This window comes from Salvelinus namaycush, chromosome 37 (genome assembly GCF_016432855.1).
Source record: "Salvelinus namaycush isolate Seneca chromosome 37, SaNama_1.0, whole genome shotgun sequence".
Lineage (NCBI taxonomy): Eukaryota > Metazoa > Chordata > Actinopteri > Salmoniformes > Salmonidae > Salvelinus > Salvelinus namaycush.
The window spans coordinates 2,313,565-2,340,265 of NC_052343.1; the positions used below are offsets into that span (position 1 = coordinate 2,313,565).

Consider the following 26,701-nt stretch of genomic DNA (forward strand, 5'->3'; position numbering starts at 1 on the left):
TCAACAAACAGTTCAGTAATAGACCAATGTAATTCCAGTTCATATTGCGAGGGTTGTTTTGTTTGCACAATGCGCTGTCAATGTGTCTGTATATTGTCTATAAAAGTGAATCCCCATGATTGTATTGTCCTTCCTTTTTAGACCACATAGGCCTAATAAAACACTTCAAATGGTGGACTAACAGCAGAGTCTGGGTCTCTCTCTCTCTCTCTCTGTGGTGACTTAAAGAAGAGTAAAGTTAAGGCCTCAACATCTTGCTGAATTCATCTGAACTAACATCTGAATTTCTGTCGCTGTCCATTTCAAAATTGCTGAATGACCTCGGCCTACCTCGTCGCAGCTCGTTTAGCTTGCACTTGCTTGTACATAGAGCTAAGCGTTAATGATAAAAGAACAAACATTGTGAATTTACTGAACATAAGTGTAATAATGTTTGAGTATTGTTCCAAAGGGAAAACTAATATCGACATTCATTATTATTGAAAGAGAATGTGGTTCTTATCCAGTTACACAAACCAACAAGGAATCAATAGAAACCATATTTATTTAATCAAGTCAGCCATAAGCTCCACTCTCGGGACAACTTTATGCGGACCCTAAACTTCTGTGGGCACCGTTTGTCAGTTATAGTGCATTAACTGCATTTAATGTATTGTTTAGAGAAAAAAAATGGGTTGTTTGACATGCTAAAATCGCCACTGCATAGGCTATAGGTATATAGAAAAATGACTGGTGTCAGATTGGACCCAGCTATTGTACGTATTATTTAAGTTGCTGACAGTAAAGTGAGACTGGTTTGTTATATAGGTTTGTTTGGGTAGTAATATTTGATTGAGATGACACCATCCAATCTCTCTTTGATTAACTATTAAGTACATCAGGGCCCAGTTGTATAAAACATCTTAAGTGTTTCCCTTAAGGGTTAACCTTAAGGAATACTTTTCCCTTACCTAATGGAATTGTTTAAGGGCGTTGCATAGAACCCGTCAAATATTTCCTTAGTTTGAAGGCATGTATGGCAGAAAGAGTATCTGGTTACCATGGAGACGGATGGATTCACTGCCTAAACTCAAAAGGGATCGCTTTCATTTTGTGAGATAGCAAAATAAAACTTCTACAAATCAAGACAGGATAACCATATTGCTTCAGAAGGTAATAAACCACATTTCTTGTAGTTACTTTTTTCTCAACTTGTTTATATTACATTCTAGTACGTCAAGCTAGCTTGCAGAGTAGCTGGGTGATTCTGCAACTACGATCACTTCTATGTCCTCAGGGTCAATTATGGGGAGTTTTTATTATTTTATTCGTTATATGTTAAGTTCACACTACAATCACCCCAGATTTTTTTAACACCTCTCTATCAAAGTATTTTAGCTACTTTTCAGATGCATTTTAACCCTTGATTTCACTGTTTTACCCTTGTCCCTGACGCAAACTTTTGAGTTTCTACTATGTTTTTCTATGAGAAAACATTAATAATTGCACATTATATAATGTTATCTACTAGAGAAAGAGTCAATTAAATAAAATCTATATCAATATTTATTGTGAGTATGCCCTTTATATTATTATTTACACAACATATACCTGTCCTTTGGTAGTGGTGTCATTTCCACCAATGAGGGCAAATTCCTCATCAATAAAGTTTTGTCAAGAGAATGTTAACTTAGTTACCATGGAAACATATTGCGACACTGAAGCACATCGCTGCAGTGGATAGTTGTTCCAGATGTGATGTCCAGAAGTTGAAGCTAAATCTAGGAAAATATTGCTTGTGTAGAGAATATTTTTAATTGTCATTCATTTCCAAACATGCTATAATTTCTTTCATTTGTGGTAGAATTTTGATTTTTTTTTAATATTTTATGTATTTAGTGTAAACTATATGCTAGCCATAATACTAGCCAAAGCATGCTAACCAGTCTGTCATTTTTTGCACAAAACTGTAGAAGCGTCATTTACATGACAGTCATTTCCACAAACTTAACAGTGGTGGAAATGACAGAACGTGGCAGAAATGACAAAAATATATTATGTTATTACTTTTGGTTTACTTAAATCATGGTTTAAATTAATTGAATCTAGAAAATGCTCCAAGGTGTGCACAAGTTGAAAAAAATTAAGTAGTATTGTTCTTTGCTTTAAAAAGATGCCACATAAAACAGCAGAGGTCACAGACAAAGAAACAAAATAAAAATAAATATCCTATACGATACCAGTAACATCTGCAAATAGACAGGGAGAGATACTGGAAGAAAAAAGAGAAGGGAGAAGTGAAATCTATCTCTGAGTTTACAAAGCGAAAACAAAGAAGCAAGGGAAGGAAATGGAAATGCAACCAACGGAATAGAAGACAGATTTGAAAGAGAACAGTTGCAATGGAGACCTACCGATCAGGCAACACATCACCTCAGTCACCAGATGACTTGCAGCCAGAGCATGAGGCCAACATACCTGCCCCTAACTCACCTACCCCTAACTTACCTGCCCCTGATGCCCCTTCCTCATCATCTGCAACAGGAATGAGAAGTCGAATACTTGCTGTAAGCAAAAGGTTTGGAAGAGGTCGCTCAAAAACAGAGATCTTTGCATGACAAATGTCAAACTTGGTAAAACGTTACGGAAAGCTGAGAAATACAAAATAATGTATGATCAACTGATGAAGAAAATGGAGAGACAAGATTCCCCAAAGACAAAACAGGAAATGAAGGGAACTCCGAAGGATTTTATCGTTTCAAAATGCCATCATTGCAGAGTTAAAGCAAAAGTATCAACAGCAAAAAATTGCAGCGCTAAGGACAAACAAATGGCTTCAAAAATGCTCAGAGGCAACATCCTGATAAAGTATGGCCTGGTCAAAGGGCAAATGAAAACAGGCCAACAAGTCTTCAATACACCAGGGAAAAAAAGTGTAACATAATTACAAAGCCACAGAAGAGAAAAATCACTAGATTCTATGAACGTGATGACGACAGTAGAGCAACAACAGAGAAAAAGGACACACTAACGAGGAACAAGAAGAAAATCAGCAGTGCTTCTTGAATGGCACAATTCAGAACCTTTAACAGAATTTTAAGAGGGAATATTCAGAGATGAAAATGTCCTATGAATTCTGCCGAAGACATCCTTTTGGGGTTGTCAAGCCAACAGTCCAGGATAGGGACACATGCCTCTGAAAAACCCATGCCAACCTCCAACTCATGGCGGTAAAACTACAGCATCACAAAGGGTTCCGTTGCAGCAACATTGAGAACCTGAAGAAAGAGTGCATGTACAGAGTGCTCCCTTTGCCAAGCAAAATAGCTTCCATCTGCTGGTGAGCAGACACGGTGGTTTGAGTTGAAAAACAAAGCTGAAGAGAGAGAAGGAAAAACCAAGAGGGAAACTTGGAGATGTTCACTGTACATTTGACAGTTAAAGACAAGGTGTGTGGCACACTGCAGATTCTACTGGAGTACTTCTCCAAAGGATTGAAAGAGAAGTTGGGGGAAATACGTGTACGCCGTTCAACACCAATACTCCAAACTGAGAGAATTAAAAGAGAACCTCTAGAAAGAGGAGATCATCGTGCATATTGACTTTGCAAAGAACTACCTGTATAATTACACGAGTGAAATACAGGCAGTTCACTTTGGTGATTCTCACAAGCAGGTGAACCTCCACACCCGTGTTGGACATACCACAAATGATACAGTTTCCCTTTGCTCATTGAGCTCATCTATGCGAATGACTCCCCCCTGCAATCTGGGCCCATATCTCAATAACACTGGCCTACTTCCTTGAGCTCTGCCCATCAGCTACTTTTGGAAACATACTATGTCTTAAATTAATTAAAAGTTTAACAATGGTTGTTGTTCAAACTGTTTGTAATAAAATATTGTTTTCATATTTTTTTTTTTTTTTTACATAGATGTCATTTCCACCACACCCATATTTTTGGGGTAAATTAGAATATTATTTATAATTTACATTGATTGATTTGTTTTAGATAGGGAAATCATATGGTTGTTATCATAATCTCTCAAAAGGATTGGGTGGAAATATCTCATTTTTCATGATCAATACATTTTTTTCAGTTTATACATTCAGGCATTGTGTTGAATTATTAATATTAGAAAAACTTTAATAAATCACTTAAAATATTATTCAATACAAATGAATGTACAAATGTGCTATAAATACATTTTTGGATATTTCATTTTCAACTAAAATTGCCGTGATGGAAATGAAATTTGTCTAAGGTTGTCTGAGAAAAATGACAAAAATATATACATTCCTGAATACTACGATCACAGCCATTATCAGATATTATTTCTAGACAAATCAAAGACAAGTAGAATAGTGGTAAAATGAAAGTTTCATTTCTGAAAGCTTGCAGGGCCAAAGTGCCCGAAGTTGCTAAATCACCCAGCTAAAGATAACTAGCCAGCTAGCTTCCTAGCCATGGATTGTGCACCTTCCATTATTTAGCTAAGGAACTACAGTAGCTGATTGATGTTTTCCTTTTGTAACCAGAGCAGATGAAGGCAACATTCACCTCCACAAATGCTATTTACATCGATACTGAATGAAGCAGTTAAGGGACCTCATGGGCACCCTTAACTTTTTCACTTAATTTAAGGGGAAATTCACCTTAAATGTTTTTTGCAACTGACTTAAAGTTAAGGAAACTTTAAGGGAAAAGATAGGGGGGGAAATTAACTTAAGGTGTTTTACAGTGGTTGCTCCACTAAAAGTTTTGTGATTATGCTACGGGACTTAGAGGTAATTTGTGGTTCAGCACGGTACCCTGCGTCACCACTTCATTGCTCCAAACCAGCGCAAGGGGGAGCTAGAGCACTGATTATGCTTTTGGGTCCTACTGTGTCTCTAATTGACAATGAACGGGCGACATAAACCTAAATAGAAACCGATAATTGTGCTCAACTTCAGTATTACTTACTAAAACTGTTACACTAAGGTTTTCATTCTTATATTTTGTTAGGATTATTTTGCTCTTACTGTAGTACTGTAGGTCACTCTCAACCGGTCATGTTGTACAGCACCTGAGTGGTGCAATGGTCTAAGACTGTGTTGCTACAGATGCTGGTTCAATACCTGTGCTGCCCTCGACTGGGAGACCCATGAGATGACTGTAGGTTTTTCTCCCTCTAATTAGAACCTCTCTGGGATAGGCGTCCCGTCAGCGGGACACCTGTCGACAAATTCCGGTGAAATTGGAGGGCGCACAATTCAAATAAATAATCATAAAAATTATGGATATTAAACATCTAGGTACATACAAGTGTCTTATATCGGTTAAAAGCTTAAATTATTGTTAATCTAACTGCATTGTCCGATGCGATTGTTTGAGGACGGCGTGCCACATCAAAATATTTTTCAACCAGCACAGGCTTCGTAAATCTCACAAATAGCGATTAAATATTCACTTACTTTTTGAAAATCTTCCTCTGACTTGCAATCCCAAGGGTCCCAGCTACAACATGCCTGGTCGTTTTGTTAGATAAAATCCTTCTTTATATCCCAAAGTCAGTTTAGTTGGCACCATCAATTTGAGTAGTCCACTCGTTCAACGTGCATAGAAAGGAATCCAAAAAGCTACCGCTAAACTTTGTTAAAACAAGTAAAAATAAATTTCTATCTAATCCTCAGGTACCCTAAAATGTAATTAAACTATAATATTTCACACGGAAAGAAGTATGTTCAATAGAAAAGCAAAATTAGCAAGTGCGCGTCCTCTTTGTCGCACGGAAGACTGATTTCCAACTCTGACTCCCAGTACAAAAACTCAAAATTATTCCTCGTTTGGGAAGAAACAAGCCTGAAACCTTGAACAAAGACTGTTGACATCTAGTGGAAGCCATAGAAATTGCAATCTGGGAGCTGGAATTGCATAGCTTTCCATTGATAGAGCATGGGCTCTCAAAAAAAACACATCTGGTTGGTTTTTATTTGGATTTTCTCCTACCATATCAACTGTGTTATAGTCTCATACATTATTTAAATTTTTTACAAACTTCAAGGTGTTTTCTATCCAATGGTACCAATTATATGCATATCCTGGCTTCTGGGCCTGAGTAACAGTCAGTTTACTTTGGGCACGTCAGTCAGACAGGAAGTGGAGATAAATAGACCATAGCCTGAAGAAGAAACATAAATAAATAATTCTAAATAAAATGTATTTATAAATTAGTAACAATGTCTCACCCCATGTTCAAGAACAGCCTTTTTCCTCGCTCATTTTACGTAATTTAAAAGAAAATCTCCAAAATATTATTTTTTAAACAAAGCAATTATTATTATTATTATTATTATTATTATTATATAAAAGCTCTTTGGATATTCTCACAGATATATTATTAACCCTGCTTTTAGCAGAACAATATATATTGGTCATAGCTCCTGCGTGGTGCACAATGGGATTGCCTTGCAGTTCTCCAGCTGTATAAACTGAAAGTGCGTGAGGTTCAAGGCATGAGGGCACGGCATAGGTTGCAGAGCCGCACACAGAAGACAGACTTAGCCCCTGGCGGAGGAGGGAGAGGGGTGGACCCCCACCTCGCCACACTTAGTAGCACAAAGCAACGCTTTAAGGGGCATTCCACTAATAATGGCGCTGACTAGGAAAACGTTCCCGTTGTTCTAGCAGGTAGCTGGACAATAGACTTGCCTAGATGGAGGGTAGGGGGAGAATTCTATCGTCAAATGTATTTCTAAGTTAGGTTCTAAGTTAATAATAATACTTATGTAATACATCCGACCGTGATTGGGAGTCCCATAGGGCAGCGCACAATTGGCCCAGCATTTCTCTCCCTCTAGAAACAGAAATACATGTTTTGGCCTCTACAAATATTATTTTGTCCTTTATTCAGATTTAAAAAATAAATAAAAATTGAGCGATTGTAAACGAAATAACCTCCAAATTATCGTTATATATTATCAAGTTGATGGCACAGTCATGTAGCCGACACCTACATAAAGCTGAGTGACTCACTCATTCATGGCTTTGGATCAAAATAAATAAGTACCAACATTCTTTCTGATAGTCTTAAATAAATACATGTTTTGGTTATCCTGACTTGGACACCATGTACAGTATTATAAATAGCCCATTATGGGCTATTAGCAGGACAATATACCTTTACCAACACCTCTCTGTACTTTGATACTTTGTGGATGGGGCCTCCCCAGTGGCGCAGCTGTCTAAGTCACCGCATCGCAATGCAAAATGCGTTGCTACAGATACCCGTACCGGCCGCCACCGGGATACTCATGAGGTGGCTTTTGGTTTTAATTTAGAAACCTCCAATCCTCTATATGTAATTATTGGCTGAGAGTCACGTCATATTTTTAGATATACTGTAGGCCTACCGTAGGTGACATGAGGCTCACTAGTGTTGAGTAATGTGCTGTTAAAAGTGGTGTAGGTCTTATTTATTTAAATAGCATATTGACGTTAGAAGCAATAGGATTTGAAGCATTAGCCTACAACTATTTTATCACCGTTTTGCACTGCTCTGAGACAAGCACGGGGAATGGTCTTGATAAATCAATGAGATTTATATTTTGACTGAATCTCCGTTTGGGTATTGGTTAGACAAAAATGATGGTGTAGAAATGTTATGCTCTTAGTGTAACCTTTATTTAACTATGCAAGTCAGGTAAGAACAAATTCTTATTTACAAGGACAGCCTACTTCTTTCTCCCTGTTGGGGAATTGAACCCCGGTCTCCCGCGTGCCTGCGCACAAGATGGGGATTCTTTAGCTAAATAGCCCAGTACTGTGTAGCCTACAACGCCATATTTTCTGTTCCTTCCTAACGGAAACCCAGATGGTTTTTCTTTTTTCTTGGAATATAAACACCATAATATTAATCAAATGAATCCCTACCTCTAAAAGTAATTGGAAAGATAGATACAAATTATTTGTGACGTTGTGGTTACAATAAAGAATGTAAACAAGATGCTGTGTTTTTATTTACAGTAGTGATGGACAGCTGGTGGCATTTTGAAAACAGGTTTTCAAAACACTTGTAGCCCGTTTATCAGGACAACAGACTCTTTATAGCCCGGCTACTGTAGGTGTGAACATCTCTCTACCTGCAATGTATTCGATGCTTAAGTACTCTGAAGTGTTACATTTCTAACTCAAAACAGCAGTACAGTATTTCTTCATCAACATCTATATGCTTTCGTTAATAAAATAACTAGAAAGACATTCAAAATGCATTTGGTTATTTAAAATACATTTTAGTTGCACTTCCACCCTGCTCCACGGCTACGGGTAAAACCTTGCTGAGATGATCAATGTATTTGTTGCATTGTAGTATCATCAATTTCTCTAGCAAAAAGGTCTTGATGGCCTCAAAAGATTGGACACACCTACTCATTCCATGGTTTTTCTTAATTTTTACTATATTGTAGAACAATATGAAAACATCACGAATATGAAATAACACATATGGAATCAGTTAGGAACAAATTCTTACAAGGACAGCCAACTTCTTCCTCCCCATCGAGGAATTGAACCCCGGTCTCCCGCGTTCCCGCGCATGACACAGGGATTCTTTAGCTAAATAGCCCATCACTGTTGTACAGCGCCATATTTTCCATTCCATCCTAACGGAAACTCAGGTTTTTCATTTTTCTTGGAATAGAAACACCATAATATTAATAAAATTAAGCAACATTTCTTAAAATCAGTCTCATATACTATGTTCTTACAAAAAAGGTTTTAAATTCTCTAGTACAACAACTATTGAAGGCTATCAAATGCTTCTCAAAGATACCCTTTGGTGGTCAAACTAGAATTACTGGCACTCAAATAACTTTCCATAGAATTTTGCAGCACCACGCAAGCTGTGCTCTAGTATGCTGCAACTTTTAAAGGACGAACCACTGTATGCAACTGAGCCCAGGACATGAAAACCAAGATTATTTCTTTCCTTTTCTGTTATGCGCCTTCATATTTCAAGATATCGAGATGAGAAGGAAGACGACTAGAATCACATATCATTTTCTTGCCTGAAGGTGTTCCACTTTACATCTGTTTGCAATTTTCTTTTTCTCGTCATCTTATTTTAGACTGTGGATCTGCTGCAGGGAGTATAGCCGCTTCTGAGGTATATGAAGCTTTTCTAAGACTAAATGGATGTTGTGGGAGGTATAAAGTTCACACACAATATTGTGGGAGCGTTTGATTAACATTTTGGGAAAAACTTTAGACCTCAGGTTTTCCACGAATGAATCATAGTTTGATTACAGGTGTCTTGTTTTTATTTGAAAGCACATACTGCAGGTGTGTGTGTGTGCTTATGCCTGTGTATGTGTGTGTCTTACTGCGCGTGCTGCAGGTGTGTGCCATGCGTGCTGCAGAGAGGGCCATGCGCTCATCCTCCTGCAGGGTACTCTGGTCAGTGAAACTGCGCTCCATCGATCCCATGTGACTGTTCTCCTGACGGTACGTTATGGGGGTCTTATTTATGTTCACTGGCTTCCTACAAACACAGAGAGAGATAGAGGGAATGGGAGAGGAGAGGGCGAGAGGGGGATAGAAAGAGCAACAGTTTTATTTGGCCACAATCCCTTCATTGGCAGCCAGAGAGCACAAGCATGTGAATGAACGATTAGCAAAACAATGGAAAGGTAGGAGGGTGGCGTCACTTACGGATAGTAAGAGTAAGAGTAGTAGTCCCTTCTGGCGAGTGAGCGGGAGGGAGGGCAGAGAAAAGAGAAAGAAGATAGAAAATGCAAGAAATGCCGGCCGAGGGATGGATTCATTAACGTGAAAATGGCAAACGTCTCTGTGTGACTCACGCATTTACCACACAGTGACAGGACCAAAGCAGCTAGACCAGCCTCTAATTGAATATGTCACTGTTTTCCCCTTTAACGAGTAAACCATGTCACTTCCTGCCAGAGCAAATGTAGCAATCATACCGCTAAGAGCTAACTTCATGGTGGCTTAGTGGAGTAATCTGGAACAATGTGTTGGGGCAAGCAGCACTAGCTGCTATCTTCTCCAGGGTTGTGCATGCCATAGGTGTGGACTCAAGTCATATGACTTGAGACTCGACTTCATTGAAAATAAAATAACTTGATAAATAAACATATTTTTCATAGGTCTAGATACACTACATGACCAAAAGTATGTGGACACCTGCTTGTCGAACATCTCATTCCAAAATCATGGGCATTAATATGGAGTTGGTCCCCCGTTTGCTGCTATAACAGCTTCCACTCTTCAGGGAAGGCTTTCCACTTGCTTCCATTCAGCCACAAGAGCATTATTGAGGTCGGGCGCTGATGTTGGGCGATTAGGCCTGGCTCGCAGTCTGCTCCAAAGGTGTTAGATGAGCTTGAGGTCAGGGCTCTGTGCAGGCCAGTCAAGTTCTTCCACACCGATCTCGACAAACCATTTCTGTATGGATCTCGCTTTGTGCATGGGAGCATTGTCATGCTGAAACAAGAAAAGGCCTTCTCCAAACTGTTGCCACAAAGTTGGAAGCACAGAATCGTCTAGAATGTCATTGTATGCTGAAGCATTAAGATCCCCCTTCACTGGAACCAGGGACGTCACTAGAGATTCATGGATAGGGGGGCTATGCCTCTTTTTGGGGGGGTCTGGGCATTCTCCCCCAGGAATATTTTTTTAATGTCCACAAAACGTCTTTTCATCATCTATTTTTAAAGTAAAAATGGGTGTAAAATCTATCAAAATAAGGTTATTTTAGGTAAAGGTTGGCTAAAAGTATACCCATCTCATAGTTTGTGTGTAATGAACACGATGGGAGACAGAGAGCTGGTTTCAAGCGCAGGGCGCAGCAGGTGTTTATTGGTGAAGGATCACAGAAGGAGGCAGGTAGCTGGGTCCAGGGGCAGGCAGAAGGTCATACACAGGGGGTCCAAAAAGGCAACAGTACAGGCAGGGAAAAGGCTAGTAATGTCATCTAGGAGATCAGGCAATAGGTTGATAACAGGAAATCCGATAGTCTAAAGTACAGGCAGGGAATAGGCAAAAGGCGTCGTTAGTGAGGCAGGCCAAAACTATCATACGTGGGAGGATTAAATTACAGGAGAGAGAAAGAGATGCAGGTCATGTTACACCATTAGAAAAAAACAGTATCATCCACAAAGGGGCAAAACTAAATTCAACTAATGAGATAAATAAAATAAAAAATAATTAGGAATAAAATCTGATAAAAAAAGGAAGATCCCAAACAAATATTACAACCTATATTAAGGAACTGCTCCTCCTGCTTCTCTCTTTTGATGCTTATTTTGTGGGTGGACGCATCAAAGTGTACCTCCTATTTTTAAAGGTGGCAAAGCGGTCAATGACACTATTGTGGCTTAGTGGCCCAAGCACTTTACCCTCAATGGGCATGGCTGCAAGACTTACAAGCCTTTTCTGACCCATTGTCTTACGCAACCAGGAGTGCATATGGAGCAGTGCACTAAAGGACCTTTCACAGGAGCAGCTGCTCACAGGAATTGTGAGGGAACGTGAATGATTTCCTTCAGAGAAGGAAACATATCATCATCCAGGAGGTTATGCACAGCAAGCATATCTTTGGGAGGACATCCAGCCTCTCTTTTCCAGGCAAGAAAGTTTCTGGCCACCAACATCTTTTCTGTTTTAACATCAATACAGGTAGCGCTTGGTAAACTCCGTTAAGCATGATGTATCGAGGAAGTTTTTTGGAATTGGGGCTGCATGCATGTACAGTGGGGCAAAAAAGTATTTAGTCAGCCACCAATTGTGCAAGTTCTCCCACTTAAAAAGATGAGAGAGGCCTGTAATTTTCATCATAGGTACACTTCAACTATGACACTTCAAAAAAATCCAGAAAATCACATTGTAGGATTTTTAATGAATTTATTTGCAAATTATGGTGGAAAATAAGTATTTGGTCAATAACAAAAGTTTCTCAATACTTTGTTATATACCCTTTGTTGGCAATGACAGAGGTCAAACGTTTTCTGTAAGTCTTCACAAGGTTTTCACACACTGTTGCTGGTATTTTGGCCCATTCCTCCATGCAGATCTCCTCTAGAGCAGTGATGTTTTGGGGCTGTTGCTGGGCAACACGGACTTTCAACTCCCTCCAAAGATTTTCTATGGGGTTGAGATCTGGAGACTGGCTAGGCCACTCCAGGACCTTGAAATGCTTCTTACGAAGCCACTCCTTCGTTGCCCGGGCGGTGTGTTTGGGATCATTGTCATGCTGAAAGACCCAGCCACGTTTCATCTTCAATGCCCTTGCTGATGGAAGGAGGTTTTCACTCAAAATCTCATGATACATGGCCCCATTTATTCTTTCCTTTACACGGATCAGTCGTCCTGGTCCCTTTGCAGAAAAACAGCCCCAAAGCATGATGTTTCCACCCCCATGCTTCACAGTAGGTATGGTGTTCTTTGGATGCAACTCAGCATTCTTTGTCCTCCAAACACGACGAGTTGAGTTTTTACCAAAAAGTTATATTTTGGTTTCATCTGACCATATGACATTCTCCCAATCTTCTTCTGGATCATCCAAATGCTCTCTAGCAAACTTCAGACGGGCCTGGACATGTACTGGCTTAAGCAGGGGGACACGTCTGGCACTGCAGGATTTGAGTCCCTGGCGGCGTAGTGTGTTACTGATGGTAGGCTTTGTTACTTTGGTCCCAGCTCTCTGCAGGTCATTCACTAGGTCCCCCCGTGTGGTTCTGGGATTTTTGCTCACCGTTCTTGTGATCATTTTGACCCCACGGGGTGAGATCTTGCGTGGAGCCCCAGATCGAGGGGGATTATCAGTGGTCTTGTATGTCTTCCATTTCCTAATAATTGCTCCCACAGTTGATTTCTTCAAACCAAGCTGCTTACCTATTGCAGATTCAGTCTTCCCAGCCTGGTGCAGGTCTACAATTTTGTTTCTGGTGTCCTTTGACAGCTCTTTGGTCTTGGCCATAGTGGAGTTTGGAGTGTGACTGTTTGAGGTTGTGGACAGGTGTCTTTTATACTGATAACAAGTTCAAACAGGTGCCATTAATACAGGTAACGAGTGGAGGACAGAGGAGCCTCTTAAAGAAGAAGTTACAGGTCTGTGAGAGCCAGAAATCTTGCTTGTTTGTAGGTGACCAAATACTTATTTTCCACCATAATTTGCAAATAAATTCATTAAAAATCCTACAATGTGATTTTCTGGATTTTTTTTTCTCATTTTGTCTGTCATAGTTGAAGTGTACCTATGATGAAAATTACAGGCCTCTCTCATCTTTTTAAGTGGGAGAACTTGCACAATTGGTGGCTGACTAAATACTTTTTTGCCCCACTGTATGCCTTTGAGCAGACCTGCATCTACAGTCAATAATCCATCTTGTAAAAGCAGGGGAGCAACAACTCTGTGTTCATTGTTTGGGAACATGACAATTCTGTGCCTAAACCCAAGTAGGTCTCCATCATAAAATCTCCCATTTTCCTTTGTTTGCGCTTTCTTGCTGCATCTGCCTCTGGCATATTGTGAATTCCACAGAGTGCTTTGGTTCTGTTAAAGTTCTGTTGTAAATGCATCTGTGCGTTTGCCTACCAGTGTGTCACATACAGCTTGTTTGCCAAAACAAGCTTCTGCCAGGTCTACAGTCTCTTTCTGGAGGAATTTATGTAATCCCTCAGCTATAGAAAGAAGGCACTGAAACATCAGTAGCAAATACACAGTGGAGAACTTATGAAGCTTTGCTCTCAGACCAACAGCCATGGGGGATCCAATGGAGTTAAATTGCAGTTAAAGTGTCCAGGACTGCATTTATGGACCGCAGCGGGCATGCCCAGCGAGTGTTTGAGAGCTGTACAAGTTCTCTAAGTTTGAACTTGTGGTTAACTGGGGATATACTGAACAACTAATACACATTCTCCAAGAAACTGAAATGGTGTCCGTAATCTCTTGAGCACAGCATTCGATCATGTCATTCTGAGATTCTGGAGATACGTCGCATTTGATGGAGTATTGTACCTTTGCAGGAAAGGGTCAAACTCCTTTAAAAGCTCCATACATTCAAGAAAAGTCCCTCTATTTATGCTTTCACTAGATTCATCACTGGCACGGAAAGAGAGTCTTCCTAACATTGAGGTGACCGCAACAATTCTCCTCAGATACTCCCTTCTCTCTGCAATATCACTAGCATGGGCAGATGTTAAAATCTGAGCAATGTTCCCATGAATGCTAGTTGCCTGGTAGCTTTGCCATGCCATAACACTGTCTGTGTGTTTGTGCCATCTCATGTTTACCGAAGATAAAAAAGCTTTTTTCAAATTTTTGCAGCCATTACTGACAAAAAGAGTCAAATGTAATGTTTTTGCACAAAAAAAAAATCTAAAAGAAAGCTGCGTTTTTGTGGACAGAGTACTCTACCCAATTGTACTCCTCAAACCAGCAGTGCTGAAATTCCCTTTTCTGTGTACCAAAACTTTTGTGTGGGTAGCTATTCAGCCTCACTTGTCTGGGCCCAGTCTTTGTCACCTAAATCGCTCTAATTTCTGGAAGGAGTTGCTGCAGCAGCTTGCTTACTTTCTTTCTCTGGATCTGTTTGTTGTCCCTCCCTGTCTGGATCTGTTTGTTGTCCCTCCCTGTCTGGATCTGTTTGTTGTCCCTCCCTGTCTGGATCTGTTTGTTGTCCCTCCCTGTCTGGATCTGTTTGTTGTCCCTCCCTGTCTGGATCTGTTTGTTGTCCCTCCCTGTCTGGATCTGTTTGTTGTCCCTCCCTGTCTGGATCTGTTTGTTGTCCCTCCCTGTCTGGATCTGTTTGTTGTCCCTCCCTCTCTGGATCTGTTTGTTGTCCCTCCCTGTCTGGATCTGTTTGTTGTCCCTCCCTGTCTGGATCTGTTTGTTGTCCCTCCCTGTCTGGATCTGTTTGTTGTCCCTCTTAACTGAAAGCTTAAACATCTACTCTGTTTAATCACTAACCTTCATCAGACATGCTCCCTCAGCCCTGTCATTCTCCAGCTTCTTTCCCTCATTCTTGTCTACTGTGTTTTGACATGTATTGTTATTAAACTCATATTTACACTAACTCAAGGCTTAATAGGTGATTAATCAGTTTAAGTTTTAATTTGTTTGTTTGAACTGGTAAAATCTTAATTTCTCGCCGGATTGGCCTTCAGCAGAGCTGCTGGCACTGCCTCCCTTGAAGAATTTCCGTATATCCATCCAACGTTAGTCGTTAGCTAGCCTACAGTTGAGAAATTGAGGATAATACAATGACATTGTGATCAACACTATGTCACCTTTTCTACACATGACCTACTGATAATTGTTTTGCAATGGCCTACTGAATGAAAGCAATTGAGTATGAAAAGACATGTGCATGATGTTACGTCATCTGTCTCATTTATAGCCTGGCACAGATAGCAAAACTACATTAAATACAACGTTAATTAGATATCGTCGCAACATAAATTCATTATATTAAATTAAGTTAACAAATTTATAAGACAAAGTTAACCGGTAGCTAGCTCGCAACATCGGTTACACTGTAACTTACAGGAAGCCTCAAATAAAAACGTATTGGTCAACAAAGCTTTGATTATGACAAAAGTCTATAGTAGTGAATTCTCTGTTCTAACTTACCACAAATTCACATCGTAGCATATCTGCATGAATCCGTCCAGTCAGAGCCTTTTCCTGTCCGTTTAATGTTAGCTAGCAGTCTCAAGCCACAGAAATAGCTAACGTTAACCAAAATGTTAGCTACAAGTAGGCCTAACAGTCACTAGCGCATGCAGCAGCAACCTCCCCCAGGTCCTAGTGCACGACCCAGTAAGAAGTTTAAGATGCGATGGAACGGTTGACGGAAAAAAAAGAAATCACAGAGAAAATATATTGACTGATATATTTATTTATTTAGGGGGGTCTAATGAATATTTTAAAACAGGCCTAGTGACATCCCTGACTAGAACTAAGGGGCCTAACCCAAACCATGAAAAACAGCCCCAGACCATTATTCCTCCTCCACCAAAGTTTACAGTTGGCACTATGCATTCAGGCAGGTTGCATTGTCCTGGCATCCGCCAAACCAAGATTAGTCCATTGTACTGCCAGATGGTGAAGCGTGACTCATCACTCCAGAGAACGCGTTTCCACTGCTTCAGAGTCCAATGGCGGCGAGCTTTATACCACTCCAGTCAACGCTTGGCACTGAGCATGGTGATCTTAGGCTTACTGCTCGGCCATGGAAACCCATTTCATGAAGCTCCCAACGAACAGTTCTTGTGTTGACGTTGCTTCCAGAGGCAGTTTGGAACTCTGTAGTGAGTGTTGCAACTGAGGACAGACCATTTGTATGCGCTTCAGCACTCGGCGGTCCCATTCTGTGAGCTTGTGTGGCCTACAACTTTGTGGCTGAGCCATTGTTGCTCCTACACATTTCCACTTCATAATAAACAGAACTTACAGTTGACCGGGGCAGCTCTAGCAGGGCAGAAATTTGACAAACTGATTGTTGGAAAGGTGGCATGCTATGACGGTGCCACATTGAAAGTCACTGAGCTCTTCAGTAAGGCCAGCTAATGTTTGTTTATGGAGATTGTACGGCTATGTGCTCAATATTATACCTGTCAGCAACGGGTGTGGCTGAAATAGCCAAATCCACTAATTTGAAGGGGTGTCCACATACTTTTGTATATATAGTGTATTTTAATAGGCTACATATAGGGAAAGGGGGTTACCTAGTCAGTTGCACAACTGAATGCATGTAACCGAAAGATGTATTCTGCGTTTAACTCAACCCCTCTGAATCAGAGAGGTGCGGGGTCTGCCTTAATCAACATCATCGGCACCTGGGGAGCAGTTGTTGGGGGTTAACTACCTTGCTAAAGGGCAGAACGACAGATTTTTCCACATTGCCGGCTCAGGGATTTGAACCGGCAACCTTTCGGTTACTGGCCCAACGCTTTTAACCGCTAACCTGCCGCCCACAGTATGTTTGTTACACTGGTAAGGCATTTTTAACCGGAACCAACAGGAACCTTTAATTATATCCTCTCCATAGCCATGCAAATGCGACAGAGAGCTACTGATGCTTTAATAGACTGGAAACGATATGAACCGAGTTCTCCCGACAACATCCCTGCTCAATGTGTAAATGTACATTACCGGTCAACAGTTTTAGAACACCTACTCATTCAAGGGTTTTTCTTTATGGATTCATGTAGTAACCAAAAAAAAAAAGTGTTAAACAAATCAACAAAATATTTTATATTTCAGATTCTTCAAATAGCCACCCTTTTCCTTGATGACAGCTTTGCACACTCTTGGCATTCTCTCAACCAGCTTCATGACGCAGTCACCTGAACGAGCATAGACCAGATTCTGAGTTATGATGGGGTTGGAACTAAGCTCATGAGGCATTTAAATATCCCTCAAGAATTAGGGGTATATACAGTGCTCTCCGAAATTATTGGGACAGTAAATAATTTGTCTTTTGGCTCTAATCCAATAGTTTGGATTTGAAATCAAACAATGACAATTAGATTACAGTGCAGAAAGTAACAGAAGCACAACTATTATACCCACCAAAAAATGCTAACTTCCCCTGTTATTGTAATGGTGAGAGGTTAGCATGTTTTGGGTGTGTGATATTTGTGCATCTGTAACTTTCTCACTCATCACGATTCACATTAATTTAGGATTAACCGTAATCATGGTAGCATCCACATTCATGTAGAAGTGATTAGAAACATTTTACTCTTAATTACATAATGTTTACCATTCATTTCTATTGGGCACAAAACCATCTGAGGCACAAACAAAAAACAGCAAATGCATCCAACAAATGTGTCGTCACAAGCTTGACGTAGTCATTGCATGCTATGAATTTGGGAACACAAATACTTATTTTTTACTACTTTAATACACATTTACTTTAATACAAGTGAATTTGTCCGAAATACTTTTAATCCCCTAAAATGTTGGGACTATGTACAGAAAGTTCTGTCATTTCTAAACGGTTCACCCGATATGGATGAAAATGCCATTGTTTGATTTCAAATCCAAATGGGTCAAGTATACAGCTAAAAGAAGAAACCAACTTCACTGTCCCAATAATTATGGAGGGCACTGTATCATTCATTTGTATGATACAAATGTGTATTTGATTTACATATCATAGAGGACCATTAAAAAGCAGGCAAACCCCAGACACTCCCCTCAGGGCAGTGTCAAGTCACTCCTGTGAAAGGGAGTATATGAGTAGGGTGTAACATCTGGGTCATATGCCACCATAAAAGGTGTGTAAGGCGACCCTCTCGTTGTCACCACCTGCGGGGAGGTGAGACCTTTGGGAGCTAGTGGCTAGGCTAATTATCTACCTTAAGCACACATTTTCCCTCCCAATTAACCTCTCATTTATGGGTCATGCCACTGCCCGGCATGTGTAATTAAATGATGAGTTGAGAACGGTGTGGTCCCTCTGATACACCATAAGGGAACAGTAGTGCATCTCTCTCTCCCTCTCCAAAACAACCTGGCCCTTTGGAAAGGCAAATATGATTTCTAGGGAAGACTCGAGGGTAGAATCTAAAAAATAGCACCAACATTCTACAGATACACAAGCATGGTTTGTGTGGTCCAGAGAATAGGAAACAAATTATTTACCACCCTGTGTGGTAATCATGTGTCTCTGAGGAAAGTTACCTATTTGGCTAATTGAGTGAGGACCGAGAAGTGGTATAAAAATGTGGGCCAGTGACTCACCCCTTCCTGATGATGATGATGATGGCCCCCAGGAGCAGGATGAGCACCACCAGGCCCCCAGCACACACCCCCAGGATCAGCCCCATCTCCTCTGAGTGTTGGGACACCTCCAGAGCCCGTCGGTGGTCCTTACAGGCCGCTGAGAGAGAGTGATGAAGGGAGTAGGGGGGGAAGCAGAGATGGGGAGGGATGAAGGGAGAGAGAAAGGAGGTGGGACAGAGAGGGGGGTAGAAAGAGAGCAAGCGAAACAGAAGGAAAGAGAGAGACAGAGGGGTAAGAGGGGGGGAACAGAAAAAAGGATACAGAGAAAGGAAGAAATGTACAGTCTTAAAATGCAGGTCAATAATAATCAATGCTTATCATACACAACAGCCATCACTCTGTCAAATCCTGACTCGTAACATCACAATGGCTGCATTCACACTAACACCCTGACTGCTGAGAAAAGATGGAATGTGTGACTCTTCACCGCCACATCTGTGCATTCATATGCACGGTTGAATTTATTTCCATGGCAGTATGTTTCAAGGGACGATTGTTACATATTGAAACTGTCTGGCTACCAGAATGTACAATAAAAACATTTACAAAAAGGTGTGTGGTGCCCACATTTTAAGCAGCCAATAGAGAATCACCATGACCTCACCGGCGCATGAGCTGCCGCTAATATAGACACCTTGTGTTCATTAGACAAAATAATTGGACGGGAGACACAAACAGACCACTGTCATGTGAGAGCTTTTCAATAGGCAAATCATATTGGCTATTTATCTGCTCTTTTAATAGCCATTGGGGAAAGATGTGTCTCCTACGACAACAAAAGCCCTTTGTGTCTTCGAGTGATACAGTATATCTCAACCCTCCTATCCTGTGTATGAGGCCAGGGATAACAGTTGTCTAGGACTGGGGGAATGTTGTGGAGGGTCTTCACAAACTTGCCACACTGAGTACCTGGGTCGTGTTCAAAGGGGCACCAAACAGAAGAACACAGACTGAAATAGAGTGCCTATCTGGACATTTTCGTTTTCAACCGTGTGCCCCAATGAAGGTGACTTTGCTCGAAGACGACGACATTCTGTACAACCGCAGTATGTTAAATGCCACATCAAATCAGTGTTTTTTTGTGGAAGAAATCCAAGACAATACTAATCTAAATCCAAGTTGATCGTGTGGTTAATTTAAATCCACACAAGTACAGTAGAGTATGGATGGCAGGTAGTCTAGCCGTTAAGAGCATTGGGCCCGTAACCGAAAGGTTGCTAGTTCAAATCCCCTAACCGGCAAGGTGGAAAAATGTGCTGTTCTGCCCTTGAGCAAGGCAGTTAACAACTGCTCCTTAGGTGCCAATGAAGTCGATTAAAGCAGCCCCTGCACTTCTCTCATTCAGAGGGTTTAAATAGGGAAGACGCTTCGGTTGAATGGATTCAGTTGTGCAACTGACTAGGTATTCCCCTTTCCCCAGTATAATTTCAAGGTGTCCCGGTGTCTGTAAGATACGGTAAAGGCCATTATTATAATAATAACAAGTTACTCATCTCGTTGGCACAAAGCTCTACACTTATGGAAATGGTAGGAGAAGCAAGACACTTTTTATGTCTTGTAGCAGGAACCCACTTATCTACTTTCTCTGTGTAGTGTCAGCCTCTCCTTTTGGCCATAACAGCCCTGCAACCAGCCCTACTGTGCCTTTAGGAACAGTTGCACAGCCATTCTCTAGTGGAGGAGAAAGTCAGAGCTGGCCTAAGGAAAGAGGTCTAGATAGCTAGCTAGTGGTTGGAATAAAGAGGCTCACAAGGGCAGAATGAGATCTGGGGCAGAGGAAAGGGAAAATAAGCCATGTTTTAGCCCTCCTTGTACAACCAGGCCCAGGGGCATTTTACCGACCTCATCCCTATGGGGGAGAACTCTTACAGTTTTGGAAAGGTTTGTGGTTGGTGCGGAGAGTGTTTTTTAATTAAAAAAATCACCAAATACTGTATATGATAGGGGATAGTCCCAATGTTTTAGCAGCCTTGTATGTACTCTGACACTAATGTTTTTACAGTCTATCACATTTATTCAGATAATTACCATAGATGTCATTGGTGTACAGATCACGTAGACAAATGGACTCTGAGCCTTATGTGTCACGTTCCTGACCTGTTTTCTGTTGTTTGGTATGTGTTTATTGGTCAGGGCGTGAGTTTTGGGTGGGCAGTCTATGTTTTCTGTTTCTATGTTGGTTTTGGGTTGCCTGGTATAGCTCTCAATTAGAGGCAGGTGTTTGACGTTTCCTCTGATTGAGAGTCATATTAAGGTAGGTTGTTCTCACTGTTTGTTTGTGGGTGATTGTCTTCCGTGTCTGTGTATGTTGCGCCACACGGGACTGTTTCGGTATGTTTGTTCGTTCGGTTTTTGTGTAGTCTGTTTTCCCTGTTCGTGCGTTCTTCGTTTTATTGTAAGTTCGCATGTCCAGGTCTGTCTACTCCGTTTTATTATTTTGTTAGTTATTCAAGTTAGTTCGTTTTTTTGTCTTGTTTAATAAATCATTATGTATTCACACCCCGCTGCACTTTGGTCGAATCACTACTCCTCCTCTTCGTATGAAGAGGAGGAGGAATTCCGTTACAGAATCACCCACCAAACCCAGATCAAGCAGCGGGTTAACGGACAGCAACGACAGCAGCAGTGGGTCAAGGAGGATTGGACATGGGAAGAGATTCTGGACGGAGAAGGACCCTGGGCAGAGCCAGAGGAGTGTCGCCGTCCCAAGGCGGAGCTGGAGGCATCTAAAGCGGAGAGGCGACGATATGAGGAGGCAGCACGGAAGCAAGGCTGGAAGCCCGCAAGTACAACCCAAAAATTTATTGGGGGGGGGGACTAAAGGGTAGTGTGGCGAAGTCAGGTAGGAGACCTGCGCCAACTTCCCGGGCTTACCGTGGAGAGCGAGAGTACGGGCAGACACCGTGTTACGCAGTAGAGCGCACGGTGTCTCCTGTACGTGTGCATAGCCCGGTGCGGGTTATTCCACCTCCCCGTACTGGTAGGGCTAGATTGAGCATTGAGCCAAGTGCCATGAAGCCGGCTCTACATATCTGGCCACCAGTACGTCTCCTTGGGCCGGCTTACATGGCACCAGCCTTACGCATGGTGTCCCCGGTTCGCCTACATAGCCCGGTGCGGGTTATTCCACCTCCCCGCACTGGTCAGGCGACGGGGAGCATACAACCAGGTAAGGTTGGGCAGGTTCAGTGCTCAAGGGAGCCAGTACGCCTACACGGTCCGGTATATCCGGCGCCACCTTCCCGCCCCAGCCCAGTACCTCCAGTTCCAGCACCCCGCACTCGCCTTATGGTGCGTGGCCCCAGCTCAGTACCACCAGTGCCTACACCACGCACCAGGCTTCCAGTGCGTCTCCAGAGCCCTGTTCCTCCTCCACGCACTCTCCCTGTGGTGCGTGTCTCAAGCTCAGTGCCTCCAGTTTCGGCACCACGCATCAAGCCTCCTGTGCGTCTCCAGAGCCCTGTACGCACTGTTCCTTCTCCCCGCACTCGCTCTGAGGTGCGTGCCCTCAGCCCGGTACCTCCAGTTCCGGTACCACGCACCAGTCCTATAGTGCGCATCGAGAGTCCAGTGTGCCCTGTTCCTGCTCCCCGCACTAGCCTTGAGGTGCGTGTCTCCAGTCCGGTACCACCAGTTCCGGCACCACGCACCAGGCCGACTGTGCGCCTCAGCAGGTCAGAGTCGGCTGTCTGCCCAACGCCGCCTGCACTGCTCGTCTGCCCAGCACCGTCTGAGCCATCCGTCTGCCCAGCGCCGTCTGAGCCATCCGTCTGCCCAGCGCCGTCTGAGCCATCCGTCTGCCCAGCGCCGTCTGAGCCATCCGTCTGCCCAGCGCCGTCTGAGCCATCCGTCTGCCCAGCGCCGTCTGAGCCATCCGTCTGCCCAGCGCCGTCTGAGCCATCCGTCTGCCCAGCGCCGTCTGAGCCATCCGTCTGCCCAGCGCCTTCTGAGCCATCCGTCTGCCCAGCGCCTTCTGAGCCATCCGTCTGCCCAGCGCCTTCTGAGCCATCCGTCTGCCCAGCGCCTTCTGAGCCATCCGTCTGCCCAGCGCCTTCTGAGCCATCCGTCTGCCCAGCGCCTTCTGAGCCATCCGTCTGCCCAGCGCCTTCTGAGCCATCCGTCTGCCCAGCGCCTTCTGAGCCATCCGTCTGCCCAGCGCCATTAGAGCCATCCGTCTGCCACGAGCCATTAGAGCCGCCCGTCTGTCCCGAGCCATTAGAGCCGTCCGTCAGTCAGGAGCCGCTAGAGCCGTCCGTCAGTCAGGAGCCGCCAGAGCCGCCAGCCAGTCAGGAGCCGCCAGAGCCGCCATCCAGTCAGAAGCCGCCAGAGCCGCCAGCCAGTCAGGAGCCGCCAGAGCCGCCAGCCAGTCATGAGCTGCCCTCCAGTCATGAGCTGCCCTCCAGTCATGAGCTGCCCTCCAGTCATGAGCTGCCCTCCAGTCATGAGCTGCCCTCCAGTCATGAGCTGCCCTCCAGTCATGAGCTGCCCTCCAGTCATGAGCTGCCCTCCAGTCATGAGCTGCCCTCCAGTCATGAGCTGCCACCCAGTCCGGAGCTGCCACCCAGTCCGGAGCTGCCACCCAGTCCGGAGCTGCCACCCAGTCCGGAGCTGCCACCCAGTCCGGAGCTGCCACCCAGTCCGGAGCTGCCACCCAGTCCGGAGCTGCCATTAGTACAGAGTTGTCCCTCTGTCCTAAGCTACCTCTCTGTCCGGAGCTACCTCTCTGTCCGGAGCTACCTCTCTGTCCGGAGCTACCTCTCTGTCCGGAGCTACCTCTCTGTCCGGAGCTACCTCTCTGTCCGGAGCTACCTCTCTGTCCGGAGCTACCTCTCTGTCCGGAGCTACCTCTCTGTCCGGAGCTACCTCTCTGTCCGGAGCTACCTCTCTGTCCGGAGCTACCTCTCTGTCCTGAGCTACCTCTCTGTCCTGAGCTGTCTCCTCTATGTAGGAGGGGCCTTAGTGAAGGTTCCTGGACCATGGTCGGGGGCGAGGGTCGCCACTCAAAGGACGCTAAGGAGGGGGACAAAGACAGTGGTGGAGTGGTGTCCTCGTCCACCGCCGGAGCCGCCACCGCGGACAGATGCCCACCCAGACCCTCCCCTTGAGTTGTAGGGGTGCGCCCGGAGTTCGCACCTTGAGGGGGGGGTTCTGTCACGTTCCTGACCTGTTTTCTGTTGTTTGGTATGTGTTTATTGGTCAGGGCGTGAGTTTTGGGTGGGCAGTCTATGTTTTCTGTTTCTATGTTGGTTTTGGGTTGCCTGGTATGGCTCTCAATTAGAGGCAGGTGTTTGACGTTTCCTCTGATTGAGAGTCATATTAAGGTAGGTTGTTCTCACTGTTTGTTTGTGGGTGATTGTCTTCCGTGTCTGTGTATGTTGCGCCACACGGGACTGTTTCGGTATGTTTGTTCGTTCGGTTTTTGTGTAGTCTGTTTTCCCTGTTCGTGCGTTCTTCGTTTTATTGTAAGTTCGCATGTCCAGGTCTGTCTACTCCGTTTTATTATTTTGTTAGTTATTCAAGTTAGTTCGTTTTTTTTGTCTTGTTTAATAAATCATTATGTATTCACACCCCGCTGCACTTTGGTCGAATCACTACTCCTCCTCTTCGTACAGAAATATCAAATTTACATAAGTATTCACACCCCTAAGTCAATATTTTGTAGAAGCACCTTTGGCAGCGATTACAGCTGTGAGTCTTTCTGGGTAAGTTTCTAAGAGCTTTCCACACCTGGATTGTCAAATCCAATCAAACTTTATTTGTCACATGCTCCGAATACAACCTTACCGTGAAATGCTAACTTACAAGCCCTCATACAACAGTGCAATTCAAGAAGAGTTAAGAAAACATTTACCAACTAAAATAAAATAAAAAAAACACAATAACATAACAATAACGAGGCTATATACAGGGGTAACGGTACCGAGTCATTGTGCGTGGGTACAGATTAGTTGAAGTAATTTGTACTTGTAGGTAGGGGTGAAGGGACTATGCATAGATAATAAACAGCGAGTAGCAGCACCCCCTGGGGGGGGGGGGGGGGGGGTCAATGTAATAGTCCGGTGGCCATTTGATTAAGGCTTATGGCTTGGGGGCAGAAGCTGTTAAGGATCCTTTTGGTCCTAGATTGTCGTGCGGTAGCAGAGAAAAGTCTATGACTTGGGTGACTGGAGTCTATGACAATTTTATGGGCTTTCCTCTGACACCGCCTATTATATAGATCCTGGATTGCAGGACGCTTGGCCCCAGTGATGTACTGGGCCGTACGCACTACCCTCTGTAGCACCTTACGGTCAGATGCCAAGCAGTTGTCATACCAGGCGGTAATGCAACCGGATAGGATGCTCTTGATGGTGCAGCTGTAGAACTTTTTGAGGATCGGGGACCCATGCCAAATCTTTTCAATCTCCTGAGGGGGAAAAGGTTTTGTTGTGCCCTCTTCACGACTGTCTTGGTGTGTTTGAACCATGATAGTTCGTTGGTGATGTGGACACCGAGGAACTTGAAACTCTCGACCCGCTCCACTACAGCCCTGTCGATGTTAATCCTTGGGGTTCTGTACACGAGTATTGTGCAACATTTGCCCAATATTCTTTTCAAAATTCTTCAAGCTGTCAAATTGGTTGTTGGTCATTGCGAGACAAACATTTTCAAGTCTTGCCATAGATTTTCAAGTACATTTAAGTTAAAACGGCCACTCAGGAACATCCACTGTCTTCTTGGTAAGCAACCTCAGTGTACTGTAGATAAGGCCATGTGTTTTAGGTTATTGTCCTGCTGAAAGGTGAATTCATCTCCCAGTATCTGATGGGAAGCAGACTGATCCAGGTTTTCCTCTAGGATTTTGCATGTGCTTAGCTCCATTACATTAATCGTTTTATCCTGAAATACTCCCTTAACGATTACAATCATACCCATAACATGATGCCACCACTATGCTTTAAAATATGGAGAGTGGAACTCAGTAATGTATTTTTACCCAAATATAACTCTTTATATTCAGGACATAAAGTGAATTGCTTTGCCACATTTTATGCAGTATTACTTTAATGACTTGTTGCAAACAGGATGCATGTTTTGGAATATAACATGTTTTTTTTTACAGGTTTCCTTCTTTTCACTCTGTCATTTAGGATAGTATTGTGGAGTAACTACAATGTTGTTGATACATCCTCAGTTCTCTCCTGAAACTGTTTTAAAGTCACCATTGGCCTCTTGGTGAAATCCCATGAGGTCATCGGAGATATGAAGGAGGCCTGTATCTGGGTGTGTTGATACCCCATCCAAAATGTAATCATTAACTTCACCATGCTCAACAGGATACTCAATGTCTTTTTTTTTTTATCCATCTACCAATAGGTACCATTCTTCACGAGGCTTTGGAAAGCCTCAATGGTCTTTATAGTTGAATCTGTGTTAGAAATGCACTGCTCGACTGAGGGACCTTACAGATAATTGTATGTGTGGGGCACAAAGTAGAGATAGTCATTCAAAAATCATGTTAAACTCTATTATTGCACACCGTCAGTCCATGCAACTTATTATGTGACTCGTTAAGCACATTTCTACTCCTGAACTTATATACATTTGCCATAAGAAAGTGGCTGCATGCATATTCACACAAGACAGTTCAGCTTTTCATTTAATGAATAGGTAAAATTTCAAAAAACATAATTCCACTTTGACATTATTGGGTATTGTGTCTAGGCCAGCGGCAAAACAATCTTTATCCATTTAATCCTTTTAAAAATTCAGGCTGTAACACAACAAAATGTGGAGAAAGTCAAGGAGTGTGAATACTTTCTGAAGGCACTGTAGTTGGCAGAAAATTCATTAAAGACTTTGTTCCTACTGTGGCAAATCTCTTCAAGATTAGGAGCGTTTGTCCCAAATTAAGTGGGAAACTGTCACCAAAATCACCACAGAAT

General features: G+C 43.0%; 1 protein-coding gene across 1 annotated transcript in view; it reads right to left on the reverse strand.

Annotated features, from left to right (window-relative positions):
- Window positions 1-26,701, reverse strand: part of ptprub (protein tyrosine phosphatase receptor type Ub) — a 259,721-nt gene that overhangs the window by 62,240 nt on the left and 170,780 nt on the right. The window contains exons 14-16 of the mRNA XM_038977378.1: window positions 18,735-18,873; window positions 9,671-9,700; window positions 9,343-9,500 (exon numbers count right to left, since the gene is read on the reverse strand). Of these exons, the coding sequence (XP_038833306.1) occupies window positions 9,343-9,500; window positions 9,671-9,700; window positions 18,735-18,873 (327 nt within the window). The remainder of the gene's footprint in view (window positions 1-9,342; window positions 9,501-9,670; window positions 9,701-18,734; window positions 18,874-26,701) is intronic.